The following is a 21,736-nucleotide window of genomic DNA, read 5'->3' as shown; positions in this document are numbered from 1 at the left end:
TATAATTCAGAATGAGAACAATAACAGAAAAAGCTGTTACCATTCAAAATCATAGGATGTGCAGAGGCATGGTTCTGAGGAGTAGATCCTGGAATAGTCTTGTGCCAGCATGCAACGGTTGCCTGGTCTGCGCTTCATATATATCTGCTTCTCACCCATCACACACAGCTCTCCCTATCAGACAAAGAAAAAAAGGGATATAGTTTTATACAAGCACTACCCATGATTTCATCATTGTGTTGTAAAATGCCAATCCTAGTGAAATCTGGACAAAATCTTATCATTATTAGATCAAATTGACATTAAATAGACTTTTGTGGACAATTTAGTCTTTTAAATATCTTTTCATCCAAATAAATAAATGCTCAGTGGGACAAAAAGACTAAACTTTAGGCAAGTGTACAAGCAAACTCTTTAAGGTGGCAATGCATCTAAAAAAATCTAACTTTCTTTTACCTTATTATGTAGGTACCATGTTTGATAATCTCCATCCATGCATCTCCTGCTGAAGATGCCCTTGTAGTCTATCTTGATCAATTGCCATTCTGACCGATGACTGAAGTGTCCAAAGAAACTGAAAAATAGTTCAGATCAGCCACAGTTTAGACAATAACAAAACAATAACAAATCAGCATCTAAATCCAACCTGATGGAGCATTTACAAGATGAGCCCCACCCTGCAATCTACAGGATCCAAACATCTTTGCAAAGGAAACCAGAATAATATATTTAAATCAGGTGGTTTTTAATGTTGTGGCTTATCATATAGTGACAGACAAGGTAATATTCCGAGTCAGTTGGAAAAAAACTTTTGGATCTTGTTTTGTTTACATCTACAGAAGAGCTCGTTCTTGAGGTCTGATAGCCTCCTGGGTTGTAGCCATGTGTCTCTACTTACGTGATAATGTGATTGTCAGATTCTGGTTCCATTAAAACTCCATCCACATACAGAGGGGCCAAGGAGAAACTGTGGCGATCCCATTTCTTTCCTTCATCTAGACTGATCCTGCATAAAAGAGACAACAGCTGTCAGTGCAGGAATATCGATCTGTTCATATTTATCTACCTGTAGTCAGTGGATAAACATATTGTTTTCCCTTTGCATACACCATTAAACATCACAAGCACAATGGTTGAGTAATGGAAAACAGTGTACAAAGAAATATGATAAAAGCTTTAAGGTCATTTAGTTTTTGCTGTTTGAAAAATTAATCACTACATTCTGCTAGATGTGATAAATTATGTCAACAACAGGCTGGACAACAAAATAAATGTTCCTCAGTCCAGGTAAACTACTGAAGGTGACAAAACATCAGAAAGAGAGGTATTACTCAGGTACTAACATTAGAAATAGATTGGGGGGGGGGGGGGGGTGTAAATCACCTTTCTCAGAACTTAATCACTTTTGACAGTGTTGTAGTGCACAGGGACATCAAAGTAGATAGCGTTACAAAACTAGCACAATGTGGGGGACTTATGAGGGCATTGCGAGGCTCATATTTCCATCATGTCCTACTTCTCATTTACATAAAAGCACTCAAACCTTCATATTCAACCAAGAGTACAAAGCAGTAACGCACTCTCTTCTGTTGGAAATGACAGTCCTGAAGCCGCAGTGCAGATACAATAATCATACAAACTTGGCCCATCAGCATTTCAAAACATTAAATGTAATCATATGCTGCACTACCAAGCCCAAACCGAAATTACACCTCGGTAATTTTCCACTACAAAATCAACACCTACAGTTTCTAACTCCGGCATGCTTATCTGAGGGCAAACTTCACCTACCATAGGTGTCGAATGGGTGTTGCTGCATGTTGTACAGCTAGCAAAGCCCCCCCATTGTCCAGAAACCAAATGTTGTACTCTTCATCAAAAATCTACAGTGGTGGACATGGGAGGAGAAAACAAAAACAAACAAAAAACTCACACATTTGCACATCAGATTGTTAATTAACACACAGAGTGTAGATGGGTTGTACCTGTCTCCAGCTATTTCCTGCATCAGATGTTATAAACATCCCAAGGTTGGCGGAGGACAGCTCTGTTCCAATATTCCCTAAGTACGAAAACATGAATAATTTCAGCTGGTGTGTATTTACAAAGAAGCCCCCATAACACATCTTCTGTGTATACACAATCAGCTGATACAATTGTTATTTATGAGTGCGTCCTCATTTTCTACTGGAAGACAATTTTATGACTTACTGCAACCTAATCGTCAGACCCAAAACATGAGTTTAGGAGCTGAAATGTCCATATTTAATTTCTATGACAGAAAGAGGGCACTGTACAAGTTTTTTTGTCTTTGTGTTGTTGAACTGCAACAAAGATTTACCTAAAAGAAAACAAGAGATCTAAAGACTTACTGGTTCTTATGCACTGATAACTGTACCTGTGGCAACAATGATTCCTGGTACAGACTTTTTGCTGGTGATGGGTCCAGATGTATAAGGATTCTCCGACATTTCCAGATGAAGATGAAGTGAACAAAATGGCTGTCAACAATACAATACAGCACACAAGTAGGTGAGACAACACGTATCTCATCTAAACAAAGCAGCTGCAATTAGCTTTCTTTTCATGCTATTCTTCCCATTGAGAGAAAAGTGCTAACACTTTTAGAGACCATTTATGAAGCAAAGATACTTTCATCTTCTCTACAAGAAAAAGATAAAATGGTTGAGAGGACATGCAGGGCATTTGAATTGTTCCATTCCAAAGCAAACAAGGCATGTAATTAACAATCCCCAAGATGCACTTGATAAAACTGGCAAAATTGATTCAAATCATTTCCTTCATTTCCCTGACTGAAGCAAACCGAAAAACATCAATAAGGCTTTTTAAAGAACTAAGGTTGGAGGAAGGGGAGTTGGAAAGAAGGGAAAAGCAGAGTGGTAATTTGTACAGCACACTGCAAAACTGTAACCTGCTATTAAGTGAATAATATACATTTTCATTCTCTGAAGGACATTCTGACTGGATTAAGTTCTATCATTCTGGCTGAATAACAACACAGCCACATAATGCAATTCTGTGTAATCTAACACTCATTAGTCCAGCGTGACTACAGGTAGTAAATTGAAATCACAGAGGTTAATGGAAAGTCAGGACCCCTGAAACTAACCGCGATGACACTCTGTGCTTTACACTGATAATAAGAATATTCCAGCCAGGCATCTTCTCGACCATTTAGGAGGTTAAAAAAGACACACTGATGTGGAAGCTGGCATCTGGAACCTGGCTGTGTGCAAATATGGCTCTGAATCATACAGCATCCCAAGCACAGCCGATGAGGTTGAAAGATTTGATGAATGATATATGTCATAAGCTTAATTTCACATGAATAGGAGCATCCATTCACTTCTGCCCCAAAGGCTCAAACTCACCAGAATACAGTGAAGGTTATTCCCAGCCACATCGGTGGCAGGAGCAGGCAGCAGGGCCCATGTTTGTCCCTTGTTGTATGTAATATAAGTCTTGATGTGATTATCCACCAGTTTGTTGGCAAGATACATGCCGTTTATCCCCTCAACCTAAAAAGAACAGCAAAATATAAAATCAAATTTAAACAATAACGCAGTGCATAAAATATTGTTTGTAAATTCTGATTATAGATTTAGAGGATTCATATTTCACAATACATCATGTTTTTAAAACCAGTCTTACAGCATGTAAGTCTGAAAAGTAATCTATTACAAAATGTACATATGTAGGGCAGGTACATAATTAGATTTTAGAAATTTTGTCCTTTTAAATACAATGTATGCAATATACATATATATATATATATATATATATATATATATATATATATATATGATAAGATCTAAATAGATACAGATGTAGCTGACAAATGCTGTCCATGTTTGTGTTCAAACTGAAGGAGAAAATAATGGTGCAGAGACAGCAGCAGTCCTTGAACAAGGCTGACAACAAACCTTATAAAAGTCGACCAGTAGGTTACCGGCAGGTCCTCTGCTGGTTCTCAGATTCTCTAATGAAAGGATGAAATAAACCCCAGGGGAGTCTGAGATATATAAGCTGTAAGTGTTGTTCTGATTCCACTCCTGGACAGCAGCAAATACCTGCTTCTCGTATGTGCTGATGATATGCATGTCCTGTAGGATAAAGTCATACAGTTAGAAAGACAGAACAACAGGAGGAAGAAAGCAAATAGAAAAGAGACTCAAAAAGGAGCCATGCACTGTTTTCTGTGTAGCATTTCTTCACAAATGAGCTGTGTGGTTTGTTCTCTACAAGAAAAGCAGATACTTTATAATTCAAACAAAAATTATTCTTGTAAAAATGCAACTTTAAGTCTTTGTTACTCACCTTAGGGAGACAATATTTTGGTAATTCCATTTGCTTGAAGGATTCTCTCATGTAGGAGACAAAATAGCTGGCTCGTCCTGACTTGGTAACCTTTGCAATGAAGTCAAAGAAATCAGTCCACATTTTACCCCCCAAAAATCTTATATGAATATATATATTTTCAATAAAATAAATAAAAATAAAATAAAATAAACAAACAAAAAACTTTGAGTTATGAAATCAGATTTTGTAAGCCTTCATGTTGTAACATATCCAACTACAACAGAGGTGGATTTAGTTCGCTTCGAGACATCATAGTGTACTGAGAGATATTGAGTTTGCATTTTTTTCATTTTTTTTGTTGTTGTTGTTAAGTGTGTCCTGTCCCATTTCTCTTTGCATGCCAAGCAGTGAGCCTGTCACTGCACAGTGATGCAGACATCAAGGTATACACCCCCAGGAGCTGAACGATTATATTATGCTTCTAATGTTGCTAAATATGATAGAAAATGAACACAATACTACTTTGAATTTTCTACTTGCATGCAACACTGAATAATCAAACCTCTTCTTGAGAATTGCTTCTGTCTGGCCATTGACTGGTCATTGGATAGCAGACACCGAGCAGGCAAACATCTACTGGGAGGCTGTGTCAAATTGCCATCTTCATGATCCCCTTTTTTTTAATGAAGATAAAGTTAAAGACGATTACCAAAACCATTTTATGGCCATTAGAGGTTTTTATGGCAAAAACTTCAAAATGTATACATCTGAGTAGCAAAGATGAGTTCTTTGGGGAATTAATAACTACTCCCTGGTTAGGAGGACCCTAAGCATGTTTGTTTACTTGTGCATCTTTATTTCTACCCACGAAAAAACTGCTGGTTTGCATACCAGTTCAGATTGTGAACCACAGGGACAATTGCCCTGAAGCAAACTGACAAATTGGACACACTCTTCACACGGGTGGTTTGTTGTTCTGAGTTTTGTACATGTCTGCTTATAAAAGCACCATTGTTCTAGTTTGAGTCCCAATGACTTCTTGCTGGGAATATTGCCAAACAGTTATTTTTTTTCTTTCTTTTTTTTCTTTTTTTGGTGGTGGTGGTGATGGGGGGGGGGGGGGGGGGGGGGGGTCAATTCCCACAACACTATTCACAAGTATGACACAACAGGTAAGTAGTGCCTAAATCATACTCATCCAGTAATGGATGACAATTAGCCATTATCTAGGATGTAACTGTGAGGGTATGAAGCTAAAACATCTACTGAAAAAAGCAAATGAATTCACAATGCATGACTGGTTTGATAAAGCACTTGCAGTTGTACTGTTTCAGAGGTGTTGAAAGCTGAATGAAATTACAAGCACTACAGAAATTAATATCACTACCTTAATTAGCCTAAAGCCAAGAGGCATTGAAAACTGTGTTGGCTTTATCTACAGCGCATCTTGCAGATCTTAATGCACTACCACTATCTCATGCACTTACACAAGGGGCAACAGTATTTGATTGCTTATTTTCTAATCAACTAGAAAGATGGTGTTTGTCCCCCAACACACTACATTAGGGCTCTAATGGAATAATCTATCGAAAATCAATGAGCTGCATTTTCCCAGGCCACATTTTTGAGGATGTTGCACTTGGCTGTTCCTTCTCTCCCAAGAGACTTTGGAGGTGTTGAAGACTGCTTATTTCGTTGTAGCCCAATCGATAACCTCATTACTCTTTGTCAAGTTAAATCCAACTGCCCCAAGCAATGAAAGTCACAAGAAAGTCATCTGTGCCACCACAGCTCCGCTCAGACACTTCTCTCTGTGTCCAGATATACACCAGCATCTTCCTCATCTCTGCCTCCCGCCTTGACGAAAAATCTCATCTCAGAAAAATGCAATTTAGGCGTAATTTGAATCACTCATATATATATATATATATATATATATATATATATATATATATATATATATATATATATATATGTATATATAATGTTTTGAGAATTTTCATTCTAGAATCACAACTTCTAATCAAGTCTGCAGAATAAGTGTGAAACTGGGTCATTGCTGAAATGTTGCTGCTGCAACATCATACCATTTCAAAAGATAAAATCCATGGACAACTCAATTAAAAATGAATAGCAAACATTTAGAGGTATTTACTCGGTGAAAATGTGCAGCCAACCAAAACTTATCTTATTTGATTTTTACGTCTATGAAACTTAGCTGGAGTCAAACAAGGATGGCCAAATGCATCAAGCCTGACCAACAGAAAATTACTTGGCAGTGGATGGAAATCAATGACAGTGGAGGGCATTTGAAAATTAAATTTCTGATAATGACCCTGACTGCAGCTGTCTAATTGGAGTCAAAGTCAGAGTGAATGGTAATAAGGACAGCAACCTGCCTATTCACAGTTCCTTTGCCATGTGCTCACAGCGAGCAAACATATTGTCAGGTGTGGACTATATCTGCACAAAAACTCAAACACTAGGCATGCCTTGTAGTGAATAAAAATCAAAAACATAGGACGAGAGAGAAACAGATGTGTTGGGAAAAGTCACTATGTTGGTTTTGATGGTAAAGCATGACTTTAATGCACAACACAGACAAGAAAAGAAAGAAAATCAAAGTTCACAGTTTTGTCCCTGCAAACCTGTGTGAAAACATATTCATCCTGCACAACTAGTGAGTTGGTGTCTACATGTCCAGGGAAGAGATACTGTCTGTTGCCCTCTGTGCATCTTTGGGCTCTGCACTTCACATACAGAGCACCTGGAAAGAAGCAAAGGAAAATCAATCAGAAGTAAATTACAACTATCCGCTTTGTATGCACTAGAGCTACTATACAGTATCTAGATCTTCAATCAATCTAAAACCATTTTAAAGCTTGTGTAAATGTTCAACCATTGATGTAGCTTTTCTGTAATTTTTAGATCCAGTCAGAACAGTCAGATTTACATCTAATACAGTAATGGGTAGGATTACTGCTACCTCCGAACTATGTACACATTTTCAATTATTTCCAGAAACACATGCCAATAAATCAATTTAATATATAGGTTATTCAATATTTTGATAAAAAAAAAAACTAAAGATAGCTTTAGAAACAATTAAATATACATGTTTAAAATTATAAATAAAATGTAACAGATATGGAAAGAACATTGAGAGAGGTTTCTGGCACCCGTGTGCCAAGTATATTTGTCAAAGGTACTGAAATATTTGTTTTATTAAGAGAAGTCTCCTGAATTTTTTTTATTTTAGACAAGATGTATGCTGCACTCAACAAACTAAAAGTCCTGGGTGCCACAAATTATCCAGCTAAAACTGCAGAAGAAGAAGCTTCAACAAGACAAATAAGTCTGAAATCAGACATACATTCACTAAACCCTGCTAACTACTTAGCAAGTTGTATGTAGAAGACTATACTATAGTTACTTGTCATCATAACAATTCAGTTTATTTTTGTCTGCACAGTTAATTAGGTATATGTTGTTGCATAATTTAACACAGCAGGTCAATATGCAATTTGGGGTATTTTAGAATATTTCAGAATTTTTTTACACACAAATAAATGACTAATTATTCTTTGATTATTGCTTTGATATGCAGCCAATGTTCTGTTCACCACTGTTGACCATCTTAGTTTAAAAAACAGTTCTTTTACTAGTTACTTCTTTAAATTTTTTTTACTGAGTTAGTAATCGAGTTACAACTTTATAAAAGTAACTTTACCAGGGAAAGTAACTATTGCATTACTTTTTCTTCTTTTTTATTTAATATTCAAAAAGGGAGAAACACTTTGTTGATGGGCATTATGTATTTTTCACACAAGTGGGGGGGCTGATAAATTAAATTTTTGTACAAGACATGTCATGGCCAACGTCTTAAATATATAAGAGGTATTAATTTACTATTTGTTTTAAAAATAGCTAAAATTTTAATGAAATAATGTAAAGAGCCAGTTGCTTAAATGTGTATGTAATATGTATTTTTTAATCCTTCACCTTTTTGCCTCTGCATTATACATTGTGGTTTATTTGCTGGGTTATTCACGAACTGTGCATTGCAGGATACTTTAAGTATACTGTATAGTGTATAGAAAATCAGTGTCCCAAAAAAGAAGCAAATTGAATTAATTACTGCTACTTGTAACAAGCAAATTAATTAAGTTAATCCTTAAGGACAGTCTAATTTTCAAGTTGACTGAATCCACAAAGGTACTCTCAAATCACAAAACCAGAAAACTAAACAAGATTCTAGTGAAAAAGTATTTTATATCAAGCATAGTTTAAAACTCTTTTTACAGTGTAAACACTTGGACATCATTTAAAATGGTGACCTCCCTATTATTCCATTTTATAGTGGAATAGTTGGCGATTTTAGGCACAGTAAGCTATTCTAAAGAGCCAAACCTCATCCAGAGGAGAACAAGAAAAGAACAAATTAACATGATAAGAAGATTAATGAAACAAAGCACATTTACTTTTGATCAACTAATTTAATAAAATACAAGCTCTTGAAAGAGTTTATGCAACATTTCTTTGTGAATTTTTAAGTTACGATTTATATTTCTACTGCAGATGACCAGGTGACCCTGGTAGGGTTACCCATGTCTCTAGGGGAGGAGCCAGGCAAAGTGTACCTCAGATAACCCCTATGATGCATAAAAACATTGGAGCCAGGTTACTCTTGCTACTAGATAAATAAACAAATAGGTAAAAGATAAGTAAAGAAGATTTTGACTTTTATTAATATTGAGATCACACAAAATTGATTAGTTTGCATATTTTTCTGAAGAACTTCTAAATTATATTCTTAAAATTCAATTGCACTATGAATTCTGATTAGGTCTGTACAGTCAAAGCTCTTGCGGAGAGTCATAAAAAACCAACAGTTCAAGATTTTATTGCTTTAAGAGAAGAAGAGTTTTGTATGCAAAGACTGATTTGGATCTTCTCCCCACAGGAGAAGAATTCAGATATTTTTCCAAGCAGGAAGCCCCTATAATTGGTTTGACAGAATATGCAGCACTGTTTAGAATGGGGGAGGGAGTTGAGGTTTTTCCATAAAACGCTGGGGATAGATTAAGAAGAAAAAACATCCATCAGCCCACTAAAACTCTTCGTTTTTTCCAGAAGACACCTATTCTGCTTTACTAGACTTCAGGGACCAATCTGAGCAGCAGAACAGGTCTCATCTCGCCCATGACCTTGCTCTAAATGAGAGGCAAGGGGTCCTGTGGGTCTTGCTATAGCAGCAAACTGGAGTGAAGCACTCACGGCCTTTTGCAATGCGTGTCTCGATGTGGACCACATCAGATTCTCTGTCCAGCCCCATTACCGCCCTTGAAAGAATGGAATGAGCAGAAGAAGATAGAGGGGAGCAGAAATAGGGTTGTGGGTAAGAAAAGAATAAAACAGAATTAGAAGAAAAGAGAGCAGTTTAGTTTGAGTGTAGCTACTGGAGATGGTCATATCTCTATTCTGAAAAAAAAAAAAAACACTTAATGTTTTTATCTCCTGTAAATCCGACTGTGTAGAATTTGTGCCACTAGCTGCGTTTAATCTAAATTCACCGAAGCATCAACAAAGGCAACAATATGGCAGATGGGGGTGACAAAATATGCCCCATTCCTCTAAACCTATACCTTATAATGTGTATTCTTATGAAATTGCAACCGTATTTTGATAAATTACTTTTTTGACAAAACGTGCACGAAGAAATAGCAATCAAGAGCACAAATTATGCATTGTTTCGGTTGCTGTTATACCTGCTGTGCTCCCCTAATTTATGGAACATCTGACTGTTCATGCATGTAGCGAAGATGTCCTCCAACCAATGTCCTTTCTTTACCAGCGAAAAAAAACACCCCACTTGGTTGGACACATACCATGACAAACGGTAAACAGGCTCACATCAATATTCACTGCCTTGTGCAGCACGGTCGAGATTACTAAATGACAATGACAACAAAAACAGCATGTTGTGTTTGTGCAACAGAAAGAGAAGCACAATATTATTTCAAGTCTACGTGACATGGATTTAATTAGTGTAATGTTTGACTGCCATGGGGTAGATCTGTTTTTGACAAGAGATCAGTGCATTCTTGCATGGACCCGTTGCAAGCATTGTAACTATGCAAATTATGATTAATCACTGTACAAAACAGATCAAAAATAGGATCTACATCATCATACCAGTAAAATCTGCCTGGCATCACATTGTCATGGACAAACTGCCACTTCCTTCCAAAGTCCATTGAACTGTACAGCTGCAAAACAAAAACACACACATCTTCGTCACACTTCAGGTTTTAGGAGGATGATATTTTTATTAAGCAACACAGCTATCATCATATCCGCAGCAGAATCACACCAAAACAAAATGTTAATTAATTCTGCATCACTTATTGTCTTTAAACTTCATTGCAGATTCACTAAAAAGCTACCTTGTTGTCATGACTGTAAGCCAGTATCCAGTTCTCCTGTGCAGGATGGAAGAGGAGGCTCAGGATGTTGAAATTAATGGGATACTTCTCATAGCTTGCCCCTTCATCTGAGCTGATGAGAACAGCGCTCTCTACCTCTGGGTCACTAAGCACCATTATCTAAAGTAGACCCAGGCAAAGGATATAGCATTAGAAGAGAAAGAGAGAAAGTCACCCTGATTTGGCAGTAATTAAAAAAATGTAATTTGATGCATAGACTGACGTATAGGAGCAAATAAGGTAAAAGCCATATAGAAATGCTGACCTTCTGTTTGTTGGTAGGGCAGACATACAAGTAACTTAATACTGTCCTTGAACCCACTTTGTCATTGAGTTTGGTGTAGGTGCTGCCATAATCAGCAGATCTAGACACAGATAAACAACATTGCATGTTTGATGAAAAAATCCATTACAGCACCACAGAGGAGGTTTGGCATGTTTTAGCCCATTAACTGCAAAACACTTTCTTCTTTAGATGACTGCCTCTCTGGAGCATATCATGCGGTTATAGATTGATTTTCTTCCATTCAGGCAATTTTTTCTTTAGGTGATGAAAAAGAACTTGCAGTAGCTTCATATAGTTGTTCCTGTTAAGTATTGCTCCGGTCAAACCACTGTACATGCTCAAATAATGAGGAGCCAAAGGGGTAAAACAAGCAGCAAAAATAATAATAAAAAAGCAGCATTTCTACAACAGTGTTGCATCACTACTTTTATTATTTACATGTAAAAAGGTTTATTTAAATTATTATTAAATTAAATCTTTGCACTGATAAGCAGAGTTTGATCATTGCATCGTCATTTTCTCTGTATTGTCAGTGACTTACAAAAAATCTGTATTTGGCTCAGTTAATCACAGATGTTTTGAAGCTTTAGTAAGTTACTAAAATGAAGAAAGTTAACATTGTTTTCTCACTGAAGTTATGCCTTATAAATCAAGTATAAATTCAGATTAAGCGTTAAGCAGATCTAGGTAAGAAGTAAGAAACGCAACTGCTTAATTTATCAATATAAGACCTAAAAGGCCTTCTTTAAAAGATTAGATAACTAGATGTTCAGTTATCATTTTAGCAACTCTATATGCATGCATTTTAAGCAACATAAGCATATCATGCATACATGATATTTACAAAAACGCTACTTCAGAAAGATAAATCATGTTTGATAGATCTGTTCCCCTGCGGTGGGAGGAGGGCAGAAGACATTTGGGAAGTGAACTGGCTATACTTAAATTTATGAGTTTCCCACTGAGAAAGAAAGAAGCAGCAAAATATTTGATTTTTTTTTTTTTTTTTTCATCAAGTCAACAGTCCCATGCTTCTCTACTGGGGCAGGGCTGATGGTCCAATTAAATGGCCAAGTGACACTCTGACCCTAGCTTAACTCAACTGTAAAAGGTACCAGAGTCAACAATTAGTTCTGGTTACTAATTTCACTTCATGAAAAATGTGGGAAATGTCCCTTTGTTCTACTATAATAGATGGAAATAGTAACTAGTGGAAATGCATAGTAAAAGAAAGCTGATAAAGAACATTGTGTACAAGATCACATTGATGTATTGAAGCAATCTGCAGCTTTTGACAGGAATCTACAAAGAAATGTCAACATGGATATAAATATTTTTTAAAATATTTGTGTAAAAATGACCTTGCAAATACTTTACAAGGAATGAAATGTTTTAAACAGGTTCTGTTGGCCTCAAAAAATATGCACATTGCATTTGGTGAGTAATACCAAGAGTAAGCTGAAATTCCTCAGGGCACTTTTAGCACTTGGTAAAATTTGGGAGTAAGTGTGTTGACAATGTGCATCAGTGCACAGGGGCTAATTTGAACACTCATGCTTGCTGCTGCATTAGTGAAAACTCAAACTCTAATGCTTTTTGACAAGCAGAAAGAAATCATGGATGTAAAGAGAATCATCATGTTTGATGGCATTCTGCATTTAAAAAGTTGTCATACTGATAACAAAACAGAGCCTACTGACTTAATATTCATTTTTTTATATGCCATGCTAGCCTCTGCGAGCTAATTTTCATGTTACACTGACATACAGCAAAACCTTCACCTCCCTGACAGTAAGGTAATGTACTTGTCATTCAGGTACGCTGAATGAGGGATGCTTAGTTGTGATTTAATTATACACAGTCCGTGCAATTTGCAGTTAAACAAAGAATAGATCAGTACATCGACAGTATCTTATAGCATGTTTCTGAGCATTGAATACAATGTCAGCTTCATTTATACAGATGTTTATAAAATGAAGAATGTAATGAAAGAATTTTTAAAACCTCCTTTCACACATGAATATGAAATTTCTTTCATATTACTTCCAGAAGAGCATTTTATTTTCGATCCTCTCAGCTGATTTAGAGTTTGAGTTTGATTCTCTTTTAATCAGTTTTCTTTTCGGGGTGGAAAACATATTTAAAAAACAAATTAGTTACATGAATGTTATATATGCATAGATTTAAGATGAAATGTGCTATTAAGGAACACAAAATAGAAAATAAATGACAATAAAGAAACCAATAAAATATAATTTTCTGCAATATGTAAAGACACTTGCACTTCACAGAGCTGTATCCGATGACAAGGACAGATGTGTTTGTCATTCTAGTTTTCATATTTCTTCATACCACAAACGGCTAATCCACACTCTCGGTTCTACCTGGGTGCCTCCAAATGTAATTTCACTGCATAATTGGATGGGCACCCACAGCCTGCTATCATTGTCTGTGCATTAACCTGAATTGTCCGATTTACTGTTCACATTGTTTTCAGAGACTTGCCTCTAAACACATTTGTATTTGAGTGTAAGGGCTGTTCTCAGTTGGCACAGCTGTTTGTGAATGCGGAAGTGGAAAAGGCCTCTAAATTGATGCTATTATATCATGAAGTTTCATATCAAAAACACAAAGGGACTCAACTTGTGTTTAGATAGCTTGTGCACGTCATCCATTGATTTGTGCAGCGTTTTGCCACCAACAGAGGCCTGCAGCTGTAGACATAAATTATTTATTGTGTTATCATTTACTCTCTTTTCTTTTCAGAACATTCAGATTGCTACTTTTCTAATACCCTTACTAAAAGCCTTTGTGGACCCCCTGAAGTACTCTAATTTACTCGTAGGCCATTGTTAAACAGACACCTTGATGATGGAATACCTCCTGTACACAATATGGGAATTCAAACTGAGTCAAGTCGGGTGTAAATCTCAGTGGCGCCTCTGGAGAAACAGATATTAATTTGAAGCTCAATGCTTGGCAGACTGATGGTCTCTTTTTCACGTGTATTTCAGAATGAAATGAGTTCTCTGCAGGCTATCGGAGAGGAGAGAGAAGGCATATGAGAGGCTGGATTGAGCCTTTGGTATAATCCATAATGAATTCTATTCTTATTTATGACCTGACAGGGTACTGTTACTCACCCCTCAATACATACCGAATAAAATTACTATAGCTATAGTAGCGATCGCATGTCAATTGGTTCTGAAACAAAAGGTTACAGATGACAATCAATCAAAAACTCCATCAGAGAGTTTCTAGGTCAAAGGAAAAAGCACCACAGATCCAAACAAGGAAGCTCTCAGATCAGTCATCCGGTTTATCTTTCTGAAATAGGCTTTCAAAAAGTTTCTTTGCCAATGATGGACAGAAGGTAGGGCTCTTTCTAAAAGGTTGCTGCAGTGTTACTTGTGTTATTTATGGGGCTGCAGGAAGCTGAGAGGAGGATGGTTCAATCTGAACTACTTCAGAACACTTTATTAAAACATACTTCAAAGTGGCTTCCAGTGAAACTTGATTGTTCATATCCCAGCAAGGGAAAACGTTATAAATCACACTTACAGTACACAGCACTCTCTATGAATATATTATTCCTATTGTTTTTAGCTGATGCCCTAACCTTTATATTTGGACTGAAAAAAAAAAACTGTTGTGATTAAAACAGGAAAACTTACCTCCAAAGTGAACTCTCAGTAACAGCCCCCAAGTTGAAGTCATAGAGCTTAGTCAAGATCAGGATCACCTACAACAAAAAGCACCAGATGTGTTTAATTAGCAGTGGTCTGGATAAGAGGAGCTTTGCATAAATGCCTTACATGCACACATTATCTGTGCATATCAGTACTGGAATGAACAGAACATGCCTAGAACTACAGTTCTTTACTATTAAATATCAGCCCAAAACTGTATATTATCCCAATGACAAGTCATATTCATGTTGTCAGCATATGCACTTTACTGGTAACACGATCCAGAGGGGAGGAAAAAAAATCTGGTAGGTTGTCAAAATTTGTGTTTGTATCTCATGTGGAAAGATACCTACATGACAGCAAAATCAGAACATAATTGTTCAGTGAACAGTGAACAGAAATGCTCCACCCTTTCATTTCCACTTGCTTTTGTTCTGTACATAACCTGCAGCTTCAAAATTTTCTACAAACGCTGCTGGTAGATGTTACATTAAGCCACTTTTTGTTACTCATTGTCGGAACATAGAAGAAGTTCAATGAGGATGGTTGGATTATGCGATTCTGTCTTTCAAAAAAAACGAGACCCATAAAAGTGTGCCAAGGCTGGAGAGCGGAGGGAAATGGTGTGCAAACACATTATTGTCACTCCAATGCCATTATAAATGACTTCCTATAGGGATGCTCATAATTCAGAACAGAATGAGGGGAAAGGGAAAGAGTTTGGGGCAGTGCATGATGGGCGGGAGAGGAAATGGTGGGTAATAACAATCAAGGGGCATATACATGACATAATATGATGGTTTCTTTTTTTTTAAAGAAAATGCCAAAAGATAGGTTAAAAGCTCAGTTACAGTGAGTTTAAACACATTAACCTTATGGGACCCATAGAAGGAGTTATTAAACCTTGAAAAACCACACAAGACTTGGGAGAACAAAGACATGCCACTAAGTCTGCTTTGAAAATGTTAAAAACCCAATTGACCCACAATTTAGCCATCAAACGGCCACTGTGCATGACTGGGACTATCTGCATTAAAAGGTTAATTAACCAATCACACAGAGATAAGCATTTGCATAACTAAATGCACCATGTCTGCAAGGTCCAGCGCTGGAGTCTGAATCAATTTAGAGTACAGACTTAGTTAAATGGCTGTGATGTTAGGCCTAATTGCCTGCTTTGAAAAATAGATGCAAGAGAAAAACTCTGCCAAACTGTTGATCATTTGTCTATTCAGTTCTCTTTTGCTAGCAACAGTGACTTCATGACACTGGATGTTATAAATACTACAAGGTATTGAATACAGAATTGATTTTGTGTGTGTGTGTGTGTGTCAGACCAGAGGGAGTTCCTTGTCAACCAAAGGGAATCAAATTCACTCTGATGCAATAAAATATATATATATATATAATACAAAGATACTCAGTTTTCAACCAGTTCAGCTTTTTTTTCCAAATCAATTCTGATTTTATCAATAGCGAAGAAATTCAAAATGTGAAAACAAGACCTACTAATACTGTGGTCTGCAGCGCTGCAGTTTCTAAAAAAGATGTTTTTTTCTGTATTGTTACCATGTTTTCTGAAATGTCATCTTCTTTAAAGCTGCACTGTTTCCTTTTCTGAACAATTTGGCCTGAACAAAATGGAAAAACAGAATAGTTTGTTTCCTAAAATAATAAGTTTTGTATTTAATTACTGTGCTTTTTGTTATGTATTTGTGTTTTCTCAAGTGTTTGGTCTGTGTGTGTTTTCAGTTTTCTATTGTTCTTTTCGTTTTATTGTTTTGTCTAGCACCTCAGAGCCAATTCACCTTTATGACAAAGCTTGATGACAAAAATGTTCTTGACACCCTGTAATTGCTATTAAGTGTTTGTGTATTTGGCTCATTAACAAAAGCTGACCCACTGAATTGGGTCAGTGAAGCTCCACCTCAGGGACCAAAACAGACTAGTGAGGCAGATGACTGTGTGGATGACTTCTCCCACAGTGGATACATCAAGAATACATCACTGGAGACCATGTGTTCCCACATCTTCAACTTGACAGGCTGAGCATCTGTAGCTCAAGTCAGTAAGGAACAATTACTATACTGTATGTAAAAATGCAGAAACCCGTCAGAAGAGCATCTAACAAATAACCTGCCTGTATATATGTGTGACTTATGAGGCTGGATTCAAGAAAATCAAGCTGTATTTAACACAAAGTTCTAAGAGTTTATGTTGCAGCCTTGCTTTTATGTAAATGCTGGCAACAAACAAACACAAAATGTCTTCCAGAATTATTTTGAGCCTTCAAGGTAAATACAATTCTCCATGCATATCATCGCTCACTTGCATACATGAAATTAAGTAAGAACCCTGGAAGGCCAAAAGCAGTGCATTTATTCATGTTTATGTTTTATTGATGTGTGCAAAGAGAGCTCTGCCTCGGGAAAGTCAACCAATCATTTTTCAGATTGGCTCTCACCCTCCGAGGAGTTGGGTTTAGTCATCCTTTTATCCCAACATTCTATTCTTGTTGATTTCTTTCCCTTCTTTGCGTCTCTTTCTCTGTCTTCCACTCAGTTTTTCATCCTCTCCTTTGTTTCCTTCTTCACTTTAGAGCAGGCTCTCTATGTTTATTTTGCTATGAAACTTCTTTCAAACATGAAAAGCCATATCAGAGTCAGCACTGTTTGGGTATGCGAAGATTTTAAATCTCTCAAATAGCTGACTGGACAAGCCTCCATGGCAACAAAGGTTTTACCGCTGTAATATCACTGTGATATACTGTGTCAGCTCAAAGCGAGAGTCTCATCTTCTCACCGACCTACACACTCGAGTTGCAGAAATGTAGATGCATGCAGCACTTGCTGTAACACTGCTGGACCAAATCATGTCTTCACAAATTCCACATTTACCAATTTATTTCTTTAAAAAAAAAAAAGGAAAAAAAAGAAATACTCCAATATGAAGGGGGTTCGTTGGAATGTGAGAGGTTCTCAGCAACTTGTTGGTGCCCATAAGATTTTCTACAAAGCGCACAAATTTAAGTATGAATCATCTCTGCACTACGCTGCAAAATAGCTAATAATAAAACAGAATGAAATAGGCTGATGCTGTACACCAACACAGCAAAATGGTGCATTGTAGCGGCGGCCTTTAAGTGGAACCTGTTGCTTATTCAGCCCTTAGTGAAACATCATTAAGATGGCACCCCTCAAATATTGTTTCTGTGTAATTGGGTAGTCAAGGGAAGAAAATGAACCCTTAATTCAAACATCACACCTCCAGACTGCTGTTTCTTTCTGCTCAGGAGTACCGCATCACGGGGAGTAGGAGTAGTCTCACAAATGTGAAGAGTACAGTTACTTTTATGTAGATCTAGCACTGTTTTTGAACATAACCAGAGGGGACAACTGAAGCACATAAATTAATTTCCAAGGGACTGCCAAAGTTGATGGCAGTGACTGATGTAAAGCTCCTTGTAAAAAAAAAAAAAAACTGATACATACTATGTCGGTGATTTACTTACCTTTAGCCTTTAAGATGTTCATCGCTACAGTAACACACATTTACATCCTCATGAATACGGATGAGTTTGTGTAAATTGTTCTGTAAACACATTCCTACAGACAGAGTCATCTCCGGGGAGTAACCACTGACTATTTAGTTTATCTACCCTCATCACAATGGCTGATTTGCATCGACACTGATTACATATATAACCTTTCCATCAACTTATTTTTTTGCACAAATATGCCAGCTTTCTATGACAGCTGTATTAACTTTATCAGATTTGATGAAGAGAGGTTTGCATTTCTTCATTCATTCATTATTTGACGAGTCTTGAATGTTGCAGTTTTATTTATCTGGGGTGTCACAATCACAAAGAGTCCAGGTAAATGTGCAATAACTGATACAGGTTCTATACCACTGGTCTGAAACCAATAAATATCATGATGCTGCAGTAAAGAAACATCAGACTAGGTTTAGAAACTAAAACTGTTCCACTGCAGAGCACACATAAATTTCTTTTATACACATAGTATAATTACTAGCTGAATATGTGTCTTGGTTACAACTTTAAATGCACCTACTGTAAAAGTGTCTTTCTTACAGAGCTACATGGTGGTTTGTAGCAGCACTTGGTAGTCACTTAGGAAGCATAAATCACATAAGTAAGCTGCAGAAATTGTAGTGTTTTGTTTATCACAATTTACTATGTCAGATAAGGTTCTGTACTTATTTGTAATGGCTGTTTTTGTGCACTCTAGATATGTGGATGTGACTGCGTAATCTACAAATGAATGAAAAGCCTTGTAGAGGCCAGCAGAGAATAGGAACCACTGTTATCAACATGCACACTGGTTTGTAATTAATTCTTTTGAGAACTGACTGCTGTGTTTATGTGTTGTACATCTGTTTATTTAAATATTTTTCTAACTGAAATGCAACTTGTAGGTTGTGCAAATACATAATGTGAACATACATTATTGTACAAATTACTCTGAAATATCAGTAATTTATTTTATTTTGTGCTATAAATGCAGAAATTCTAAGTGAGCAGTTTTCTGCCTTGATGTTTTTTTAAAGTATTTATGTAATTTTCATCACTGTGTGTATTTGTTTTAGTGTGGGTCACACAAACACAAGCTTTATGAGACACAGAATCTATGGTTTTCTTGATGTAAAGGAGCTAGCTTTCCTGCCTGGAGGTTTTTTGTACAAGTGAAAATATGTGACTTTGCTGATACAGCTGTAGCAGAAAACTATGTGCGGTGCTCATTTTAGATTGAAAACATATATACTGAGAGATTTTATGGAGTTTCAGATCAGAAGCAGAAGCCAGATTCTTTTTAAACTTTTAGCAGCTAGCAGTTCACCCAAAGCAGCCATTTCTCCTGCATGTCTCCACTGGCCTGCCAGGTGTGCAAGAGAGAGGCATTGACAGTGACAGTAAACTGTCTTATTCTTAGTATTTCATAATTAGAATTATTTAAAATAGCATAGATTAGGATTATACTTCATTGCAGCTAAAAGCAGACAGCTATTTGCTAAGAGTAGTGAACGTTCATGTCCATGTATGGACAGGATTATAGGTTGCTAGTGGTCACATTTAGAGTTTTCCATATAAGAGTCTGTGTTTCCAAGCTCATTGGAATGTTGAGCTGCACACATGAAACTCGAAAGACACAGACAACGTGTAGTATTATATGTTTATATAGTCTCAGGAGCTCTGAGGAATGTTCTTTGTTTGAGGCATATATAAAGCAACCTCATGTATATTCAGTAGGTTTTCTACGATTGGCTTCAGAGACCTCACAGATTTTCTGCAGATCTGTTTAAGATGTCACTTTTTGTAATAAAACCATCTTTTTTATTATACGTCAAGCTGGCATCCGGAGCTAGTTTTTGCCTTAGAGTATTTTTGTCACATCACCTGCTTAAAGTAATTCACAACAAAACGGCAGCATGATCAAACAACAGGAGGGCACAGAGAAGAGGGAAAAGTGGTCGACCACAAGATGGCTTCATAAAACTACAGAACAACAAAATGGCATCACAAACTAAAAATAGGGTAACCACACAATGGAGCCACCTCATTACCTGCTTCAACAAAGAAACTACAATACAACCTGTTAGAGAATAAGAATGTGCACTCTAAGGGCCTGATTTACTAACATCCCTGATAAAGAGTGCATGCACACGCTAATAGATTGCACCTGTTGTTTGTTAGTGATTTGCGGGTGATCAACTAAGAATGTTGGCGCAACTGATATCAGGTGCAAACAGCAATAAATGTGGATTTAGCGTGCATTGTGGTGTGTCCATGGAGAGTTTAGAAGCAGAGAAGGTAGATTGCAAATGCAAAAGGACAATTTGACCTGATGGAGATACAGATATTAGTGGATAAGGGAAATAAAAAGATTGCTGAGCTCCAGGAAAGAAATCTAAACATCACCAGAATGATTTCAGAATGGAAGAGTATTTGCTAAATGCAGTTCGTAAAACCACAGGAAAACCAGATGAGGTTAAGAGAAGGTGACAAGATTTAAGACAAAGTTCCAAAACAAACTGATTAAAATAAAACCTCTGTGAATGAGGGCGCCTTCCAGGCACACTCAGCAACTGGTCAGTGCTGTATCTGGGCTGACAATGGTTATCAATGCCCTTAAGAGAGGGATCAAAAGAGTGGTACAGGCGGTGGTGAGGGCTCTCAATGCTAGCAGACCCAGAGTGCAGCTACAGCAACACAGCCATAATAATCAATAATCTTTGCCTCTGGGATTCCAAAATTATTTACATGATCAGAAAAGAGGTGGTCTCTCCGTCACCTCTGAGGTGTCTTTACAACAATAACTGCAGCCATTTAGGTTGTGCCAGTTAATACTCAGATGAATGATGGCAAACTTTACAGACCAAAGTTTAGGGTACTTAGCAATCGTTAGCTAATGAGCTTACCACTTCCCTTGTCTCCAGGTTCTCTTCACACCACAAATTAATTTCTTCCTGGCTGTCCATATATCTCATAGTCTTGTCCTTCCTTAGTCTTTTTGATGTGCTTGTTTATTTACATTTTCAATATCTCCATTGCAAAAACTTCTGTGTTTTTTTTTTTCTAAAAACTCTGATAGTAAACAGCTCTAAATATCGTATTCACTTAAATTTAAGAAAAAATCATAATCAGATCATTGATGGGAGAAAATAAAATACTGATAAACAAATTTGTTTACAGTTTTTAAAACTAATTTCTAATCTTTGATTTTTCCTTTTTTTTTTATTTTTGGAGATGTTACATCATACAAACTTTCACTGAAAAAAAATAAAGTTTTATGACATTAGCTATTTGGTAAAGCTGTGAAGCCCAAAAAGACTGGAAGCCAGTAGTTAAATCTTTCATGTTGTGTTTTATTTTGAAGTCTTGTTTTATTATATTCTGTGAAAAAATCTTCATTTTGGGAATAACTAAAGATGCC

General features: G+C 36.7%; 1 protein-coding gene across 1 annotated transcript in view; it reads right to left on the bottom strand.

Moving 5' to 3' along the window:
* The window catches only part of sorcs3b (sortilin related VPS10 domain containing receptor 3b), a 54,767-nt gene that overhangs the window by 14,516 nt on the left and 18,515 nt on the right, over positions 1 to 21,736 (bottom strand). The window contains exons 2-16 of the mRNA XM_042010171.1: positions 14,766 to 14,833; positions 11,071 to 11,170; positions 10,767 to 10,925; positions 10,516 to 10,589; positions 9,598 to 9,662; positions 6,969 to 7,087; positions 4,339 to 4,428; positions 3,945 to 4,124; positions 3,393 to 3,539; positions 2,399 to 2,501; positions 1,986 to 2,062; positions 1,792 to 1,883; positions 899 to 1,006; positions 457 to 574; positions 41 to 174 (exon numbers count right to left, since the gene is read on the bottom strand). Of these exons, the coding sequence (XP_041866105.1) occupies positions 41 to 174; positions 457 to 574; positions 899 to 1,006; positions 1,792 to 1,883; positions 1,986 to 2,062; positions 2,399 to 2,501; positions 3,393 to 3,539; positions 3,945 to 4,124; positions 4,339 to 4,428; positions 6,969 to 7,087; positions 9,598 to 9,662; positions 10,516 to 10,589; positions 10,767 to 10,925; positions 11,071 to 11,170; positions 14,766 to 14,833 (1,634 nt within the window). The remainder of the gene's footprint in view (positions 1 to 40; positions 175 to 456; positions 575 to 898; positions 1,007 to 1,791; positions 1,884 to 1,985; positions 2,063 to 2,398; positions 2,502 to 3,392; positions 3,540 to 3,944; positions 4,125 to 4,338; positions 4,429 to 6,968; positions 7,088 to 9,597; positions 9,663 to 10,515; positions 10,590 to 10,766; positions 10,926 to 11,070; positions 11,171 to 14,765; positions 14,834 to 21,736) is intronic.

This window comes from Melanotaenia boesemani, chromosome 16 (genome assembly GCF_017639745.1).
Source record: "Melanotaenia boesemani isolate fMelBoe1 chromosome 16, fMelBoe1.pri, whole genome shotgun sequence".
Classification (NCBI taxonomy): Eukaryota; Metazoa; Chordata; class Actinopteri; order Atheriniformes; family Melanotaeniidae; genus Melanotaenia; species Melanotaenia boesemani.
The sequence above is the reverse complement of the archived record's forward strand: the minus strand, read 5'-3'. Positions and strand labels throughout refer to the sequence as shown.